Here is a 16,114-nt window from a genome sequence, read left to right on the forward strand (position 1 = left end):
GTAGCCTTAGGTGTCCCCACATCCTACTTCTGGGAGTGAGCAACATGGAATAGACTTTCCTATTGAGAATCGCCACATCTCAAAAAAGACATAATTGTGATGGAGAAGGTACAGGGAAGGGCTACCAAAATGATAAAGGGGATGGAACAGCTCCCCTATGAGGAAAGGCTGAAGAGGTTAGGACTTTTCAGCTTGGAGAAGAGACGGCTGAGGGGGGATATGATAGATGTGTTTAAAATCATGAGAGGTCTAGAACGGGTAGATGTGAATCGGTTATTTACTCTTTCGGATAATAGAAAGACTAGGGGGCACTCCATGAAGTTAGCATGTGGCACATTTAAAACTAATCGGAGAAAGTTCTTTTTCACTCAACGCACAATTAAACTCTGGAATTTGTTGCCAGAGAATGTGGTTAGTGCAGTTAGTATAGCTGTGTTTAAAAAAGGATTGGATAAGTTCTTGGAGGAGAAGTCCATTACCTGCTATTAAGTTCACTTAGAGAATAGCCACTGCCATTAGCAATGGTTACATGGAATAGACTTAGTTTTTGGGTACTTGCCAGGTTCTTATGGCCTGGATTGGCCACTGTTGGAAACAGGATGCTGGGCTTGATGGACCCTTGGTCTGACCCAGTATGGCATGTTCTTATGCTCTTAATCTGTGACCTGGACTAGCTATTGTCGGAGATAGGATACTGGGCTTAATGGACCATACGTCTGACCTAGTTTGGCATCCGCATGACTCAGGGATCAAGTTCTCAATCTCATCACAAACAAATTTTGCATGTTTAAATTTGCAAAGTTTGTTGGTGAAATCCTCAATTTGTGTCTTTAAATCTAATTCAAATTTTTCAAGGGACTCGCCTGTGAGGAAGCCCTGCATTGTGATCAATTCTATAACCAGTTCTCCACATAAGTTCTGCCATCTTTTGGGCTTTTTTAATGATCAATGACATAAGATCCAGAGTACATTTATTGAGGATCTTGTTCCAGTCAGACACAAAATCTACATCTTCACTGTATCACCGGGGTTCCCTTCTGTATTCTGAGCTCTCGAGGGTGTTGAATAAAGGTTTGTCTTTTGCACAGACTGATGAGTTTCAATTTAGGGTAGCTTTACAGAAATTCATACGCATTTGGGTACTGAAATTATTTATTTATTTATTTAACATTTTTCTATACCGAACTTCATGACAAGCTTCATATCAGGCCGGTTTACATCAAACTTAGGGGTTAACTTAACAAAACCATATAACAAGAAGGCCGAGGCGCAGATACAAATAACAAGGAGAATAAACTTGGGGGCTAGAGTAGCCAGGAAATAAAGGACAGAAAAAACTGGAGAATGAACACGAATGAATATACAATGGTTGGGTCGGACATTTAGTCTATTGGGCTATATGAAAGAAAACTGTTGCACTGTTAGGCTTCAGGGAAGGCTTGGACGAAAAGCCAAGTCTTGAGTTTCTTTCTGAAGGTAGTCAGGCAGGGTTCCAGTCTTAGGTCAGTTGGCAGGTTGTTCCAGATGATGGGGCCAACTGTGGAGAATGTTCGTTCTTTCGTGGAGGTTAGACGGGTGGATTTATTTGGGGGAACTTGAAGGGTTCCTTTGTGTGCCGCTCTGATGGGTCTTGCAGAAGTGTATAGTTTGAGAGGGAACCGAAGGTCTAAAGGAAGTTGGTTGTGTATGGATTTGTGGATAATGGTGAGTGCCTTGTGCAAAATTCTGTATTTAATGGGTAACCAGTGTAAGTTTCTAAGTATAGGGGTGATATGACTTCTCCGGTTAGTGTTGGTTAATATCCTGGCTGCTGAATTCTGGAGCATCTGTAGTGGTCTGGTGGCAGAGATCGGGAGTCCTAAGAGGAGAGTGTTGCAGTAGTCTGTTTTGGAAAATATAGTTGACTGGAGGACCGTTCTGAAGTCCTGGAGATGGAGGAGGGGTTTGAGTCTTTTCATAACTTGTAGTTTAAAGAAACAATCCTTTGTAATATTGTTAATTGATTTTTTTAGGTTTAAATGATTGTCAATGGTGACTCCTAAGTCTCTAACATGAGTGGTCTGAGGAGTAGAGGTTGTCTGATCATGGCTGGTAGAAAGGTCGGAGGAGATGTGAAGAATTTCCGTTTTGGCTGCATTGAGGACCAGGTTCAGGCTGGTGAGTAGGTGGTTGATGGACTTGAGGCAGTCCTCCCAGAAGGAGAGCGTCTTTGAAAGGGAATTATTTTATAGGGATCAGGATCTGAACATCATCAGCATATAAGTAGTGAATTAGGTTAAGGTTTGTGAGGAGCTGGCAGAGAGGCAGTAGATAGATATTAAAGAGGGTGGGGGAAAGAGAGGAGCCTTGAGGAACACCTAGAGTGGTTTTGAAGTTAGGAGATTCTTTATTGTTGATAGTGATCTTGGAACTTCTATTATCGAGGAATGAGCTGAACCATTGGAAGGCATATCCGGATAGTCCAATGTCTGCGAGAAGATAACGATAAAAATTACTTTTTAATGGCCAGGAAACAATGGGGCATGACCCTTCAGTAGTTAAACATGGTTCTTCTTGGGTCCCTCCGGGTGCTATGGTTCCCACTATTGCTACTTTTTGTGAATTGGTCAAAAAAGATCTAACAAATTATGAGACAGAGTCGTGGAAGGAAATATAAACAGAATATGTCAATGAATGAATGGAGGGCTTTATCCCAGCTCCAAACTGATACTGACATTGTGATAAAGCCAGCAGACAAAGGGGGTGCCATTGTGGTGTTAGATGAGAAGGAATATGTCGAAGAAATCCAGTCTCAGTTAGCGGACAGGACATGTTTCCTTGAGATCCCACCCCTCACATTAAAAAAGACATTGATAATATTTTAGAGGAAGCAACACAAAAAGAATGGATTACTGACAAACAACTAGCTTTTCTTAAGGTACCTTTTCCAGTTTGGCCTGTGCTGAATTGTTTACCAAATATATACAAAAGATTTATTTATTTTATTTATAACCTTTTTTATACCGGCATTAGTGGGTACATCACACCAGTTCACATTATAACAAAATGTTTGGAAAATACATGTAACCAGGACTAAACAGTGAGGGCAGGGAGCACGCAGAAGTCAGGATAGAAAGAGAGTCCAACTGATGAGAAATCCTTAACATAACAATACATAACGAGATGGATAATATCATAATTGCTTGGTATTATATACAAGAATGCATAAACAACAGAATACATAAGATCAAACAGAGTCAATGGCTGATTATAGAAAGGGGAGAAAAGTTAATCTGGAAAGGCATGGTTTTAGTTTCTTTCTAAATCTGAGGTTCGAGACTGAGATTTGTGGGCAAGGAGTTCCAACATGAGGGGCCTGCAAGATGAGCAAGACCTCCAGGTAGAAGGATCACTATTGGAGCCATTATCCATCTTTATGAATGTTTTTCTACGGGACTTCATCACTCAGTTGCCCTCTTATATTAGACTCAGGGGCACACCATTACCATATTAGAACAGATGGATGGTCCCATTCCTAATTTGGTGATGGTCACAATTGATGTGGCCTCATTGTATACCAATATACCACAGGACAGAGCTATAGAGATTGCACGATTGTTTTTGGATAAGAGAGCGCTGCCAGTTTGAGTTCCTACTAATTTTTTTTAATACAGCTTTTGACTTTTGCTATGAAAAAAAGTTTTTTAAGTTTGATCAGACATTTTTTCAATAAATCAAGGGCATTGCTATGGAGGCCTCAATGGCCCCCGACACTGCCAATTTTTATGTGGGTATATTTGAAGAGCAAATTTTGGGAGTTCTTTGAAGAGCAGGAGTAACAGCGTTCTTGGATCTCTTCTTCGGTGCAACACTTTAGGCGTGACCAGTAAGCAACTTTGCGAAGTTTGCCCATTGAGATAATTAGATGGATTTTAACAACATTGCCCATGATTTACGACAACCTTGACTACTTTATGGATGTTTACAGCCGGGTTAAAGACATCACAATGATGGTTGCTATTCTTTGAGTATGAGTTATGTGCATAATGTGAACAATTCACCTGGAGTCCATCAAAGTACTCTTCTGGACAATGAACACTGAATATTGAACATTGAAGATTGCGAATCCAGTGATGTCAGGATTTTTGCAGACACCAACACAAGTTAAGTGCTTTGTTCGAAGCTCTCCTCTCAGGAGTGGACTATGGTGTATTTGGATTTATAACCTTTGAATATTTAGAATGTTTTTAATGAGGGGTTTTGATGTTAGATATGTTTTTTTCTGTGGGGCTCGACACACAAGATGTGATTGTTGGCGGCGAGTGTGCATGAGTGAGGATGTCATAATAAATAGAAGTTTTGTAATATCGTAATATAGTAGCTTGTTTAATAAGTAAAATTTAAAATTTTGTATTACATAAGTAATTTTTGTGCTATAGAATGACTGATATATTACTTCTGATTACATCATACTGTTCTGCTTTGGTGATAGGTTTTCTTAAACAAGACAGTACTCAGGGGTTGTTTCTAGAAGGAGATGATATACAAGTATAAAACTTACCTGCCATCACTCATAACCACTCAGCACAACAGGACAATGCTACTCGTAAATGCACAGTAAAAAAAATCCCAAAAGCAGCGCACAATACCAATTCCCAGAGAACAGTGCTACCCATAACGAGCTAGAACACACATCCACGGGACCCTATAGATACAGAAGCCACACAGCAGAAACACTGATACACTTAATAGCTGGCCAATACAAAGATTTGCAGAGTACCAATTCTGTCCAAAGCAACCACACACATGGATTCATAGCCACACAGTGCAATCAACTGCAAGGTCCATAACTGGTCAATACAACATCTATAGGGTACTGACAGATGGTCAGTGCAAACACCTGCAAGGCACCCACCGTTCCCAGGGAAACTCCCTCTGCAGAGCACCCAGAATCATCCAGCACAACCATCCACAGGCTCCATAGCTAGTCAACACAAACATCTGCAGAGGACAGACAGATGATCCGTGCAATCACCTGCAGGGCACCCAAAGCCACCCAGGGCAACCATCCACAGGGGACCCACGGCTACCCAGGGCAGTCACCTGCAGGCTCCATAGCCGGTGAACACAAACATCTGCAGAGGACAGACAGGTGATCCGTGCAATCACCTGCAGGGCACCCACAGCCACCCAGGGCAACCATCCACAGGGGACCCACGGCTACCCAGGGCAGTCACCTGCAGGCTCCATAGCCGGTGAACACAAACATCTGCAGAGGACAGACAGCTGATCCGTGCAATCACCTGCAGGGCACCCACAGCCACCCAGGGCAACCATCCACAGGGGACCCACGGCTGCCCAGGGCAGTCACCTGCAGGCTCCATAGCCGGTGAACACAAACATCTGCAGAGGACAGACAGCTGATCCGTGCAATCACCTGCAGGGCACCCACAGCCACCCAGGGCAACCATCCACAGGGGACCCACGGCTGCCCAGGGCAGTCACCTGCAGGCTCCATAGCCGGTGAACACAAACATCTGCAGAGGACAGACAGGTGATCCGTGCAATCACCTGCAGGGCACCCACAGCCACCCAGGGCAACCATCCACAGGGGACCCACGGCTGCCCAGGGCAGTCACCTGCAGGCTCCATAGCCGGTGAACACAAACATCTGCAGAGGACAGACAGGTGATCCGTGCAATCACCTGCAGGGCACCCACAGCCACCCAGGGCAACCATCACAGGGGACCCACGGCTGCCCAGGGCAGTCACCTGCAGGCTCCATAGCCGGTGAACACAAACATCTGCAGAGGACAGACAGCTGATCCGTGCAATCACCTGCAGGGCACCCACAGCCACCCAGGGCAACCATCCACAGGGGACCCACGGCTGCCCAGGGCAGTCACCTGCAGGCTCCATAGCCGGTGAACACAAACATCTGCAGAGGACAGACAGCTGATCCGTGCAATCACCTGCAGGGCACCCACAGCCACCCAGGGCAACCATCCACAGGGGACCCACGGCTGCCCAGGGCAGTCACCTGCAGGCTCCATAGCCGGTGAACACAAACATCTGCAGAGGACAGACAGGTGATCCGTGCAATCACCTGCAGGGCACCCACAGCCACCCAGGGCAACCATCCACAGGGGACCCACGGCTGCCCAGGGCAGTCACCTGCAGGCTCCATAGCCGGTGAACACAAACATCTGCAGAGGACAGACAGGTGATCCGTGCAATCACCTGCAGGGCACCCACAGCCACCCAGGGCAACCATCCACAGGGGACCCACGGCTGCCCAGGGCAGTCACCTGCAGGCTCCATAGCCGGTGAACACAAACATCTGCAGAGGACAGACAGGTGATCCGTGCAATCACCTGCAGGGCACCCACAGCCACCCAGGGCAACCATCCACAGGGGACCCACGGCTGCCCAGGGCAGTCACCTGCAGGCTCCATAGCCGGTGAACACAAACATCTGCAGAGGACAGACAGGTGATCCGTGCAATCACCTGCAGGGCACCCACAGCCACCCAGAAGGGCCCCAGAGTCGCCCAGGGCAAGTACCCGCAGAGCTTCATAGCCAGAGGCTGATGCCCGTTTATAGCTCCCATGCCGCCAAGCTGAGCTCCGGCTCGAGAACGACGCTCTTTTCCGGTTTGCTTTCTGCACCTCATACCTTCTTGGGCGCTTTGGTGACGGGCGCCATGAAGGAGAATTTTTCCGCGTCCTCTTTCTCCTTCACATCCGCAGCCGAGGCCGGGTCCGGCACCGACATCCTGCAGCGGAACCAAGCGTTGAACGGAGGGAGAGAGGGGGGCAAGGAGAGCGAAGACCCTTGGAGACAGAACCCGGAACCCGCTACTTCTGCAGCAGGAACGCTCGGGATGGGCCTAGAGTGACCGGCTACGTCAGCGGCCTCGCGCGTCACGTAACCACCTGGCAAAAGAAGTCTAACGATCTATCGGGCAGGGGGGGGGGAATACGTCAGTTTCGGGAACGTGAAGCCGTACGTAAAGTCCTGGCAGCAGGACGTATAGAGACTGTTACGTCATTACGTAGCGCGGTACCGAAAGAAAGCGACGCACTACGAGCGGCCTGAGTTGGGTGGCGCTGTTGCACCTTGTGATTTTTCTGGAATGCTAGGACGGGCTGTACAGGCCGTAAAATATGCGCATGGGCTGTGGCAAATTCAGATAACTTTATTGGCATAACAATTTTATATGTCTTGCCAAAGTAATATACAGATTGATTAAAATAAAAGGGTAGGGAAAGAAGGGAAACATTATTAAAGGTAATAAAATACAGTTAAAGGTTAGGAAAGTGTCACGTTGCATTTATTTATTTATTTAATTCTTTTATATACCGACCTTCATGACGGGTGTCATATCAAATCGGTTTACATGTAACAAGGGGGGAAAAAACATTCTTATCAATCATTTAACAGTAAAATAATCAGAGGAGGTAAAAAGTTACATATAGCAAGGAGATCAAACTTGGGAATTGAAGAAAGAAGGACAGAGAGATAGCAAAACCCTTTAATCACAATGGTTATGTAAGTTGTCAGGAAGGCTTGAGATGTAGAGTATCTAAAGTGAAAAGATTAAGGGAAAGCTTGGCTAAATAGCCAGGTTTTAAGTTTTTTTCGAAATGTTTGCAGACAGGGTTCCTGCCTGAGGTCCGGTGGTAAATTGTTCCAGATAGTGGGTCCTGCTATCGAGAATGCTCGTTCTTTGGTTGCGGTGAGGCGTGAAGTTTTGTTAGGAGGCACTTGAAGAGATCCTTTGTATGATTCTCTGATGGGTCTGGGAGAGGAGTGGAGTTTGAGGGGGAACTGGAGATCCAACGGGTATTGTTTGTGGATCGTTTTGTGAATTATGGTGAGGGATTTGTGTAAGATTCTATAGTTAATTGGTAGCCAATGTAAGTTCTTTAAGATGGGGGAGATGTGATCTCTGCGGTTTGTATTAGACAAGACTCTAGCTGCTGCATTCTGGAGCATCTGTAAGGGTTTTATAGAGGAGAGTGGAAGCCCCAGAAGGAGTGAGTTGCAGTAGTCAATCTTGGCAAAGAGCGTGGCTTGGAGGACTGTCCTGAAGTCATGGAAAAACAGGAGGGGTTTGAGTCTTTTTAGGACTTGCAGTTTGTAGAAGCCGTCCTTTATCGTGTTGTTAATGTATTTCTTTAAATTTAAGCGATTGTCAAGGATTACTCCGAGGTCTCTAGCATGAGAGATTTGGGTTGTATGAGGGAACTGAAGCGAGGAGTCTGAATGGTCGGTTGAAATGATGAGTAGTTCGGTCTTGGACGTATTTAGAACTAGATTCAGATTGTTGAGGAGTTGGTTAATGGATTGAAGGCAATTTTCCCAGTAAATGAATGTCTTTGAGAGTGACTCTTTTATGGGGATTAATATCTGAACATCATCTGCGTAGAGATAATGTGTTAATCTTAGGTTGGTAAGCAGTTGACAAAGGGGGAGGAGGTAGATGTTAAATAGGGTGGGGAACAAGGAGGAACCTTGAGGAACTCCTACTGATGATTTAATACTGGATGATTCTTTGTTGTTAATTTTGACTTTGTAAGTTCTGTTGCTTAGGAATGAATTAAACCAGCTGTGTACAGCACCTGAAATACCGATGTCTGAGAGACGGCTTAGCAGAGTGGAGTGATTCACCGTATCAAATGCTGCCGAGATGTCAAGAAGAGCTAACAGGAATGCTTGACCTTTGTCTAGTCCTAAGATGATGTGATCCGTAAGGGAGAGGAGGAGGGTTTCTGTGCTGTAGGATTTGCGAAACCCATATTGATTAGGATGGAGAATATTATGATCGACTAGGAAATCCGAGAGTTGGGAATTGACCACTTTTTCAGTGATTTTTGCAACAAAAAGAAGGTTGGAAATTGGGCGGAAATTAGAGAGATCTTGAGTGTCTAGATTGGATGAGGAGTTCTTGGGGTATGGGTCGCACTGATTGGTTGCAGTGCCCTGACGTCTGCTCTTGAAACATACATTTACCCTGCTGTCCCCAGCACTTCTGTAGTTATGAGCTTGGTACTATTTATTAGGGCCCCAAAGTGAACTTTGTCACAGGTCGATACAGTAAAAATCACTTGCCCGCTCTCCAGTGCACGCGATTCAGGAAAACAAATTATTCAAATTAGGGCCCGCAGTAAAAAGAGGCACCAGGGACACTAGCGCGTCCCTAGCGCCTCTTTTTGGACAGGAGCGGCAGCTGTCAGCGGGTTTGACATCCAACGCTCAATTTTGCCGGCGTCAATTCTCAAACCCGCTGACAGTCATGGGTTCGGAAACCGGACGCCGGCAAAATTGAGCGTCCGGTTTTCGAGCCGCAGGCCGATTTAACTTTTTTTTTTATTATTATTTTTTATTATTTTTAACTTTTGGTGCACCCAGGGCACCATCCACAGGGGATCCACAGCTGTGGGTCCCCTGTGCACTTTCCCGGTGCCTTCAGAAATTAACACCTACCTTTGGGCAGGCGTTAATTTCTGAAAGTAAAATGTGCGGCTTGGCTCCTCTATGAGGAAAGGCTGAAGAGGTTAGGACTTTTCAGCTTGGAGAAGAGACGGCTGAGGGGGGATATGATAGAGATCTTTAAGATCATGAGAGGTCTTGAACGAGTAGATGTGACTCGGTTATTTACACTTTTGAATAATAGAAGGTCTAGGGGGCATTCCATGAAGTTAGCAAGTAGCACATTTAAGACTAATCGGAGATAATTCTTTTTCACTCAGCGCACAATAAAGCTCTGGAATTTGTTGCCAGAGGATGTGTTTAGTGCAGTTAGTGTAGCTGGGTTCAAAAAAGGTTTGGATAAGTTCTTGGAGGAGAAGTCCATTAACGGCTATTAATCAAGTTTACTTAGGGAATATCCACTGCTATTAATTGCATCAGTGGCATGGGATCTTCTTAGTGTTTGGGTAATTGCCAGGTTCTTGTGGCCTGGTTTGGCCTCTGTTGGAAACAGGATGCTGAGCTTGGTGGACCCTTGATCTGACCCAGCATGGCAATTTCTTATGTTCTTATGCTGAGGATGGTTATGTCAGCTTTTAGTAATTGGTGGTCAGACCAAGGTAGAATTGTGTGAGAGGAATTTATCCTGCAATTGTTGTGGTTGGCGAAAATAAGATCTCGAGTGTGCCCAGCTTTGTGTGTAGGTTCATTTACAAATTGTGATCATCCCATTGCTTTCATTGTTCCTAAAAGGGTTTCACATGCAGAGGATTTGGTTGTTCTATCAACATGTACATTAAAATCACTTACTATGAGAGTAGATTTGGGTGAAGGGAATGCTTTGGTGAATGCTTCGATAAGTGGTGAACAGTCTTTTGGAAGTATTCCAGGGGGACAGTAGACGGTAGTGATCTTTAAATGTGGCGATTTAAGAATTGCCACTTTGTAAGGCAGGTTAACGTCTAACGTATGGAATGTTTGAGCTCTTTTTTACTAATAATTAGTAGTTCCCCGCCTCTCTGTTTAGGCCTAGGGAAGTGGAAGATATTATAATTGGAATGTTCAATTTGATTTAAGAGTACGTTATCATTATTGTTCAGCCAGGTTTCAGTGATGCAGAAGATGGCCAGATTTAATTCTTCGAGTAAATTGTTTATTAGTGGGATTTTTTTTTGCAATAGAAGCAGTGAGAACATTAAGTAGGAGTGAGCTGCTGAGGAGTTGTTTCTCGTAGAATAGATTAGGTTAGTGTTTGTATGCTGCTTAATTTTAGGCGGCCTTCTAAGGTTTTTATCTGAACCATGTTCTATCTTAGTTGTTGCGAGATGTTTCTGTTCCGTTTTTCTTGTGTTGTCAAGGCAGAAGAGCAGAAGAGAAGAGAATCTACAGGCCTCACTTCAGGGGCACCAAAGGGGCAAGCTCCTTTGTTGTGCTCCTTTGGCGTTGCAGCCGCTCTGGATGGACGCTGGCGGTGCTGGTGGGCAGGCCGAGGGAGGAGCCGCGGGCTGGTGCCGTGATCCACCTGGGATGTTTCCTGTGTCAGTGGGGGGAGGGTGTGCTCCCGGCACACTCCCTGCACTGATCTTCCATACCGGTGGCCGGGCTGCCATCTCTTCAGTCCAGCAGCGTTGCAGCCGCTCTGAATGGACACCAGCGGTGCTGATGAGTGGTCGCCAGGTGGTAGGCAGGCCGAGGGAGGAGCCGCGTTCTGGCACCAGCACCCACCTGGGCTGTTTCCTGTATCAGTGGGGGGGAGAGAGATCCCGGCACGCTCCCTACACTGATCTTCCATGCCGGTGGCCGGGCTGCCATCTCTTCAGTCCAGCAGCGTTGCAGCCGCTCTGAATGGACACCAGCGGTGCTGATGAGTGGTCGCCAGGTGGTAGGCAGGCCGAGGGAGGAGCCGCGTTCTGGCACCAGCACCCACCTGGGCTGTTTCCTGTATCAGTGGGGGGGAGAGAGATCCCGGCACGCTCCCTACACTGATCTTCCATGCCGGTGGCCGGGCTACCCTCTCTTCAGTTCACCGGTGTTGCAGCCACTGGACTGAAGAGAGGGCAGCCCGAGGCTGGGCTAGCAATTTCTCATTAACAGTTATGGACAAGCTGTCACACACATCAATGTTGTTTGATAACCAACATTCCTGGAACATACGCATTGCCCATGTGGGGGGACACAGAGTGCTGCAGGTAGTCCGTACTGAAAAGATAAGTGTGTCAGTATGCGACTCGGTGAGTAACGTGCTGTGTTACTCTCTGTCAGACTCTGTCTCTGGAGGTGCTGTTGCACTAGGAGGTCCCTCCCTTACACAGCAATCCATACCCCGGAGCAGGCAGTGTGTGCGCATTCATTTTGCTCACACTGCGTTTGAGCAGCAGTGATCGAGTGCTTCCACTCTTGAGAAGGCGTGCCTCTGAGAGTTGACTGTATGGCCTGTAGTATGCATGGTCTCAGGCCTTGTACTCTAAAATTTCCCCTAGACCGCTCACTGTTTATACCTAGCATTAAGAGAGGGGTGGAGGTGTGAAACTTGACAGCGTGACACATCAAATATGCAGTCTTACAAGTGTGCATATTAGTTTACATTTGCCTGTAATGCACACCATCTGCTTTCCATCATGGAGGCTTTTCAACCTAGTAATTGAAGGGGGCCTAATAGTCCAGTTAATTAGGGGTGTGCAGGCTACCCAGAGCTTAAGCTAACACTGAGGCTTGCCACTTTAGGGAGGGAGGAAGTGGGTGTTAAGAAGCTGTCCACTGAATGTGAGTATGCTGGGATGGCAGGAACGTCGAGTGTCAAGGACCACCCAATGGCTCAAGTGTGGGGTATGCAGTGTATTTACATACTGCTTTGCATGTCACTCATAACATTTTAGGACTATGCTGACATCAGAAGTGTACTTTGCTTTTTAGTATTTTGAGCATCTTATGCCAAATGATGTGTACACCCATTGCTGCCTGCTCATTTACAGGTGAGGTGAACTTACCGGTTGTGGCTCACATGGTGTCCAGCTGCTCAGCCATCCCCTTGAATACATCTGGTCCCAGCCTTTGCACAAGGCACTCCTCCGTGGGGGAAAGGACAATGGGACAAGGGGCTCCTCCGGTCCACCTTATATATTTATTTCTGGCCACCACATTGGCTTTCAGCTGTGCCTTGATATCCCGGTACCTCTGGGCAACCTGCTCGCCAATTCCTTGGACTCTGATCTGCCTGGAGATGCCCAGGGCTATCTTTCACCAGATCTGGCTCTTGGCTGTCTTTGAGGTCTTGGCCACCTGGATGCCAAACAGCATGGCATAATGCTCCAGGACCCCTGCAATGACCTGGACCCTGAACTTGATAGCCCTGAGATGAGGGCCTCCTGCTGCTTGGCTTCCAGAAGGGGGTGCCACTTCCGCTTCTGAAGAGGTGTCCTCCCTTTCGTCACTCTCCCTCCCACTCCCCTCTTCCCTCCCTCCCTCCCTCCACTCCTGCCCCTCTGCCCTGTGTCTATCCTTAGCCTGATGTCTTCCTCCCTTTGTCCTTGCCTGCCTATCCCCTTCTGCCTCCCACCTCCTATCGCTTCCCTTCTGCCTAGCTCTACCCCTACTCCTCCTTCCCCTAGAATTTCTGCCCTCATCTTCCTGTATCTTCTCCTCCTCCTCTTTTCTTGCCTCTCCTCTCTCCCCACGCCTCTCATGCTCCATCCTCACCACAAACACCACTCCTCCACTTCTCCACCATTCCTCCACTCCTCCACCAACATTCCTCCACACCAAAAGACAGGCAGACACACAAAAACTTTCACTTCAACAAAGAAGACAAAAGACCAAGGCAAAGGGAAACAGATGCAACAGAAAACAAGACAATGCACTCAGTAATCACTATATAGAACCTCTCAACTAGCCACCACCTACCTCCTCTCTCCAAACTCCTGACACACCCTCAAAGAGGCAGCTGCAGGAAGCCAGGATATATAAACGCACCACGCACTAATTTACGCTTGCACATGCTGATACAACACCAAGTGCGTTTTTTACCTATGCAAAGCCGCAAGCTGAAAATTGACCACCCTTTTTTTTTTTATCGTGGGCACTGTTTTTGCTATGTTTATAGCGATTTGATGAATCTGCCTGTGCCACAAGAGTTCTCCTTTCTCTTGCCCTTGTATGTAGAGAGGCGTCTTGGCTGCTCCCCACCCCTCTTTCAGTGCTTCCCTAGCTCTTCTTCTGGCCGTATGAATCTCTCCATGTCTGCATTGCCCGCTCCACGGAGGTTGGGAAACACTGGTCTAGAGGATGTTGTGAAGGTGGAAAGTGGGTATTAGTGTAGTATGCAAAGGTTTACACAGTTTTTCTTCAGGAAGTTGCTGCACAACACTATGCCAAGGAATGTTTTGAAAATTAAACCATAAATCTAGAATTATATTTTTGTGCTGGTCTTCAAAACATTCTCAGCCTCCTCTTGGTTTAGAAACAGAGACTCAGAAAACAAATGTTCAGTCACTTATCTAAGCTTTTATTTCTTAAAATTTAATAAAGTGGCAATCTTGCGGTGTTAGTCTTCTAAACGTTCTTTCCTCCTTATGGTTAAAGAGCAGCCTGAGAAACCACTGAATGTTTCTTAAGAAAAGCTGTGATGTTCTTGGAACTACTGTCTCTATGAACTGCAGAATTTCCCACTCAGATTTTGCAGTTACAAATATGTAAGTCACAAAGCAGCAAAAACAAGAGCGAGTGAGACTTAGAATCTGATGCAAGGCCAAGGAAACTGCAAATGTCCCCTCTGTCAGAAAGTGTTGCAAAAGAGACTTAGGGTGAATAGAAGAAAAATGAAGATACTGCAGCCCTCATCTTAGCCAGCTATTCCTTTGAGTGAACTACAAGATAGATTCAAGGAGATCTCAAATGCTGATACAAAAATATGCTTGGCATGCTTCAAAATTCCAGTGGCAGAAACTGCATCTGATTCTCCCTGCAGCTCTGGCTGTAACTTTAATCAAAAGTAGACAGTGCATGACAGCAGCAAATATTTAAAGTCCTTATTTAAACAAATAATACAAGAATAATCCAGTGGACAGCAAGACAGATAAAACCTGTTTGCATTCACCCAATCCAGACAGTAAGCAAGAGATGGGAATTCTCTATAGCACTACAAGCTAAGCATAAGATGCCAAATTAACACACTTCCATTCTCCCCATGCAAAGGGCCCAATCTGGATAGCAGCATTACATACATGTGCAGTTCTTAAAAACTTTTTATTTATGAAATGAATGCCAGTACAAACATTTGACAGCAGTACAGCAGATGCATTTCCATCACACAGAGAAGTCATATACTTGTATGAATGATAAAACAGAAAGCACTAGTAAAAAAAACCTCAATAAACAATCATTTGAACCTAGAGATCTGCTGTGTCCCACCCAGAATACAATTCTAAAGAAAGCCTTAAGCCTGTACATCTACACATAGAGGTCCATATTCAGCCACTGACTAACCAGGATATTCATTGGCACGACAGCACTACTGCATATACCCTGCTATTTTAAAAGTTAGATAGGTATATCCAGGTAACTTTAGAGCTGCCTGCAGTACAGCCAGTTAGCCGGTTAAGTTCGTTGGCTAGCTCCGCTCCTTTCTGGAATACCCATCCCAGGAATACCCCTGACATATTCAGCTACTGGCTAGAATTAGCCAGATAAGTTGCTGAATATCATAGCTAATCATTTACAAGGATAACTTTTCAGTTATCTATCTAAACAGATTTTGAATATCTATGCCACAGAGTCTAACTTTCAAAGCTATTAGTGGTAGAGCATTAATGTGTCTAAGTAGATGCACAGAGATTTATGCTAGTATTTTGTTGCGCTCGGGGGTGGACCCTTGTCCTGTGGTAGTACAGGGACTGTCCACAGGGGGCGGAGCACGGAAGGAGACAGAGGCTGTGAAGAGCTTCACCACTGGAAGCCCGAGGTCCCCCAGGAAGGAGCCCCTAGGGACCTGGGCTGCTTGGACTTAGGTGGGCCTCGCAGGGCCTCCTGGGAGAGTGTAAGTCCAGCGTGTCCACAGATGCTGGAGGAGCGCTATCAGGTTCAAGGCTGAAAACAGGTTGAAGCAGAGCGAACCAGAATAGAGATGGCGATGACAAGGCTAGGGACAGAGCCAGAATCAAACAAGGTCAGGCAAGCAAGGTCAGAGTCCAGAAGTCAGTCCGAGGAATGGTCAACAAAGCAAGGGTCAGGATCCAGAGGTCAGACAAGGTCGAAGAGCAAGCTGAGGTCTTTGGCAGGCGGCAGGCAGGTCAGGAACAATCTGAGGTCTTGGGCAGGTAGCAGGCAGGCAGGCAGGTCAGGAACAAGCTGAGGTCTTTGGCAGGCAGGCAGGCAGGCAGGTCAGGAACAAGCTGAGGTCTTGGGCAGGTAGCAGGCAGGCAGGCAGGTCAGGAACAAGCTGAGGTCTTGGGCAGGTAGCAGGCAGGCAGGTCAGGAACAAGCTGAGGTCTTGGGCAGGTAGCAGGCAGGCAGGCAGGTCAGGAACAAGCTGAGGTCTTTGGCAGGCAGGCAGGCAGGTCAGCAACAAGCTGAGGTCTTGGGCAGGTGACAGGCAGGCAGGCAGGTCAGGAACAAGCTGAGGTCTTTGGGCAGGTGGCAGGCAGGCAGGCAGGTCAGGAACAAGCTG

The 16,114-nt window shown here is 46.6% G+C and overlaps 1 protein-coding gene across 2 annotated transcripts in view; it reads right to left on the reverse strand.

The window, feature by feature from the left end:
• Positions 1-6,937, reverse strand: part of AHCYL1 (adenosylhomocysteinase like 1) — a 130,370-nt gene extending 123,433 nt beyond the window's left edge. For both annotated transcript variants that reach the window (XM_029574187.1, XM_029574185.1), the window contains exon 1: positions 6,655-6,937. In XM_029574187.1, coding sequence (XP_029430047.1) covers positions 6,655-6,753 — 99 coding nt within the window. In that variant the 5' untranslated portion in view covers positions 6,754-6,937. The remainder of the gene's footprint in view (positions 1-6,654) is intronic.
• Positions 6,938-16,114: the final 9,177 nt, after the last annotated feature.

Source organism: Rhinatrema bivittatum, chromosome 12, assembly GCF_901001135.1.
Source record: "Rhinatrema bivittatum chromosome 12, aRhiBiv1.1, whole genome shotgun sequence".
Lineage (NCBI taxonomy): Eukaryota > Metazoa > Chordata > Amphibia > Gymnophiona > Rhinatrematidae > Rhinatrema > Rhinatrema bivittatum.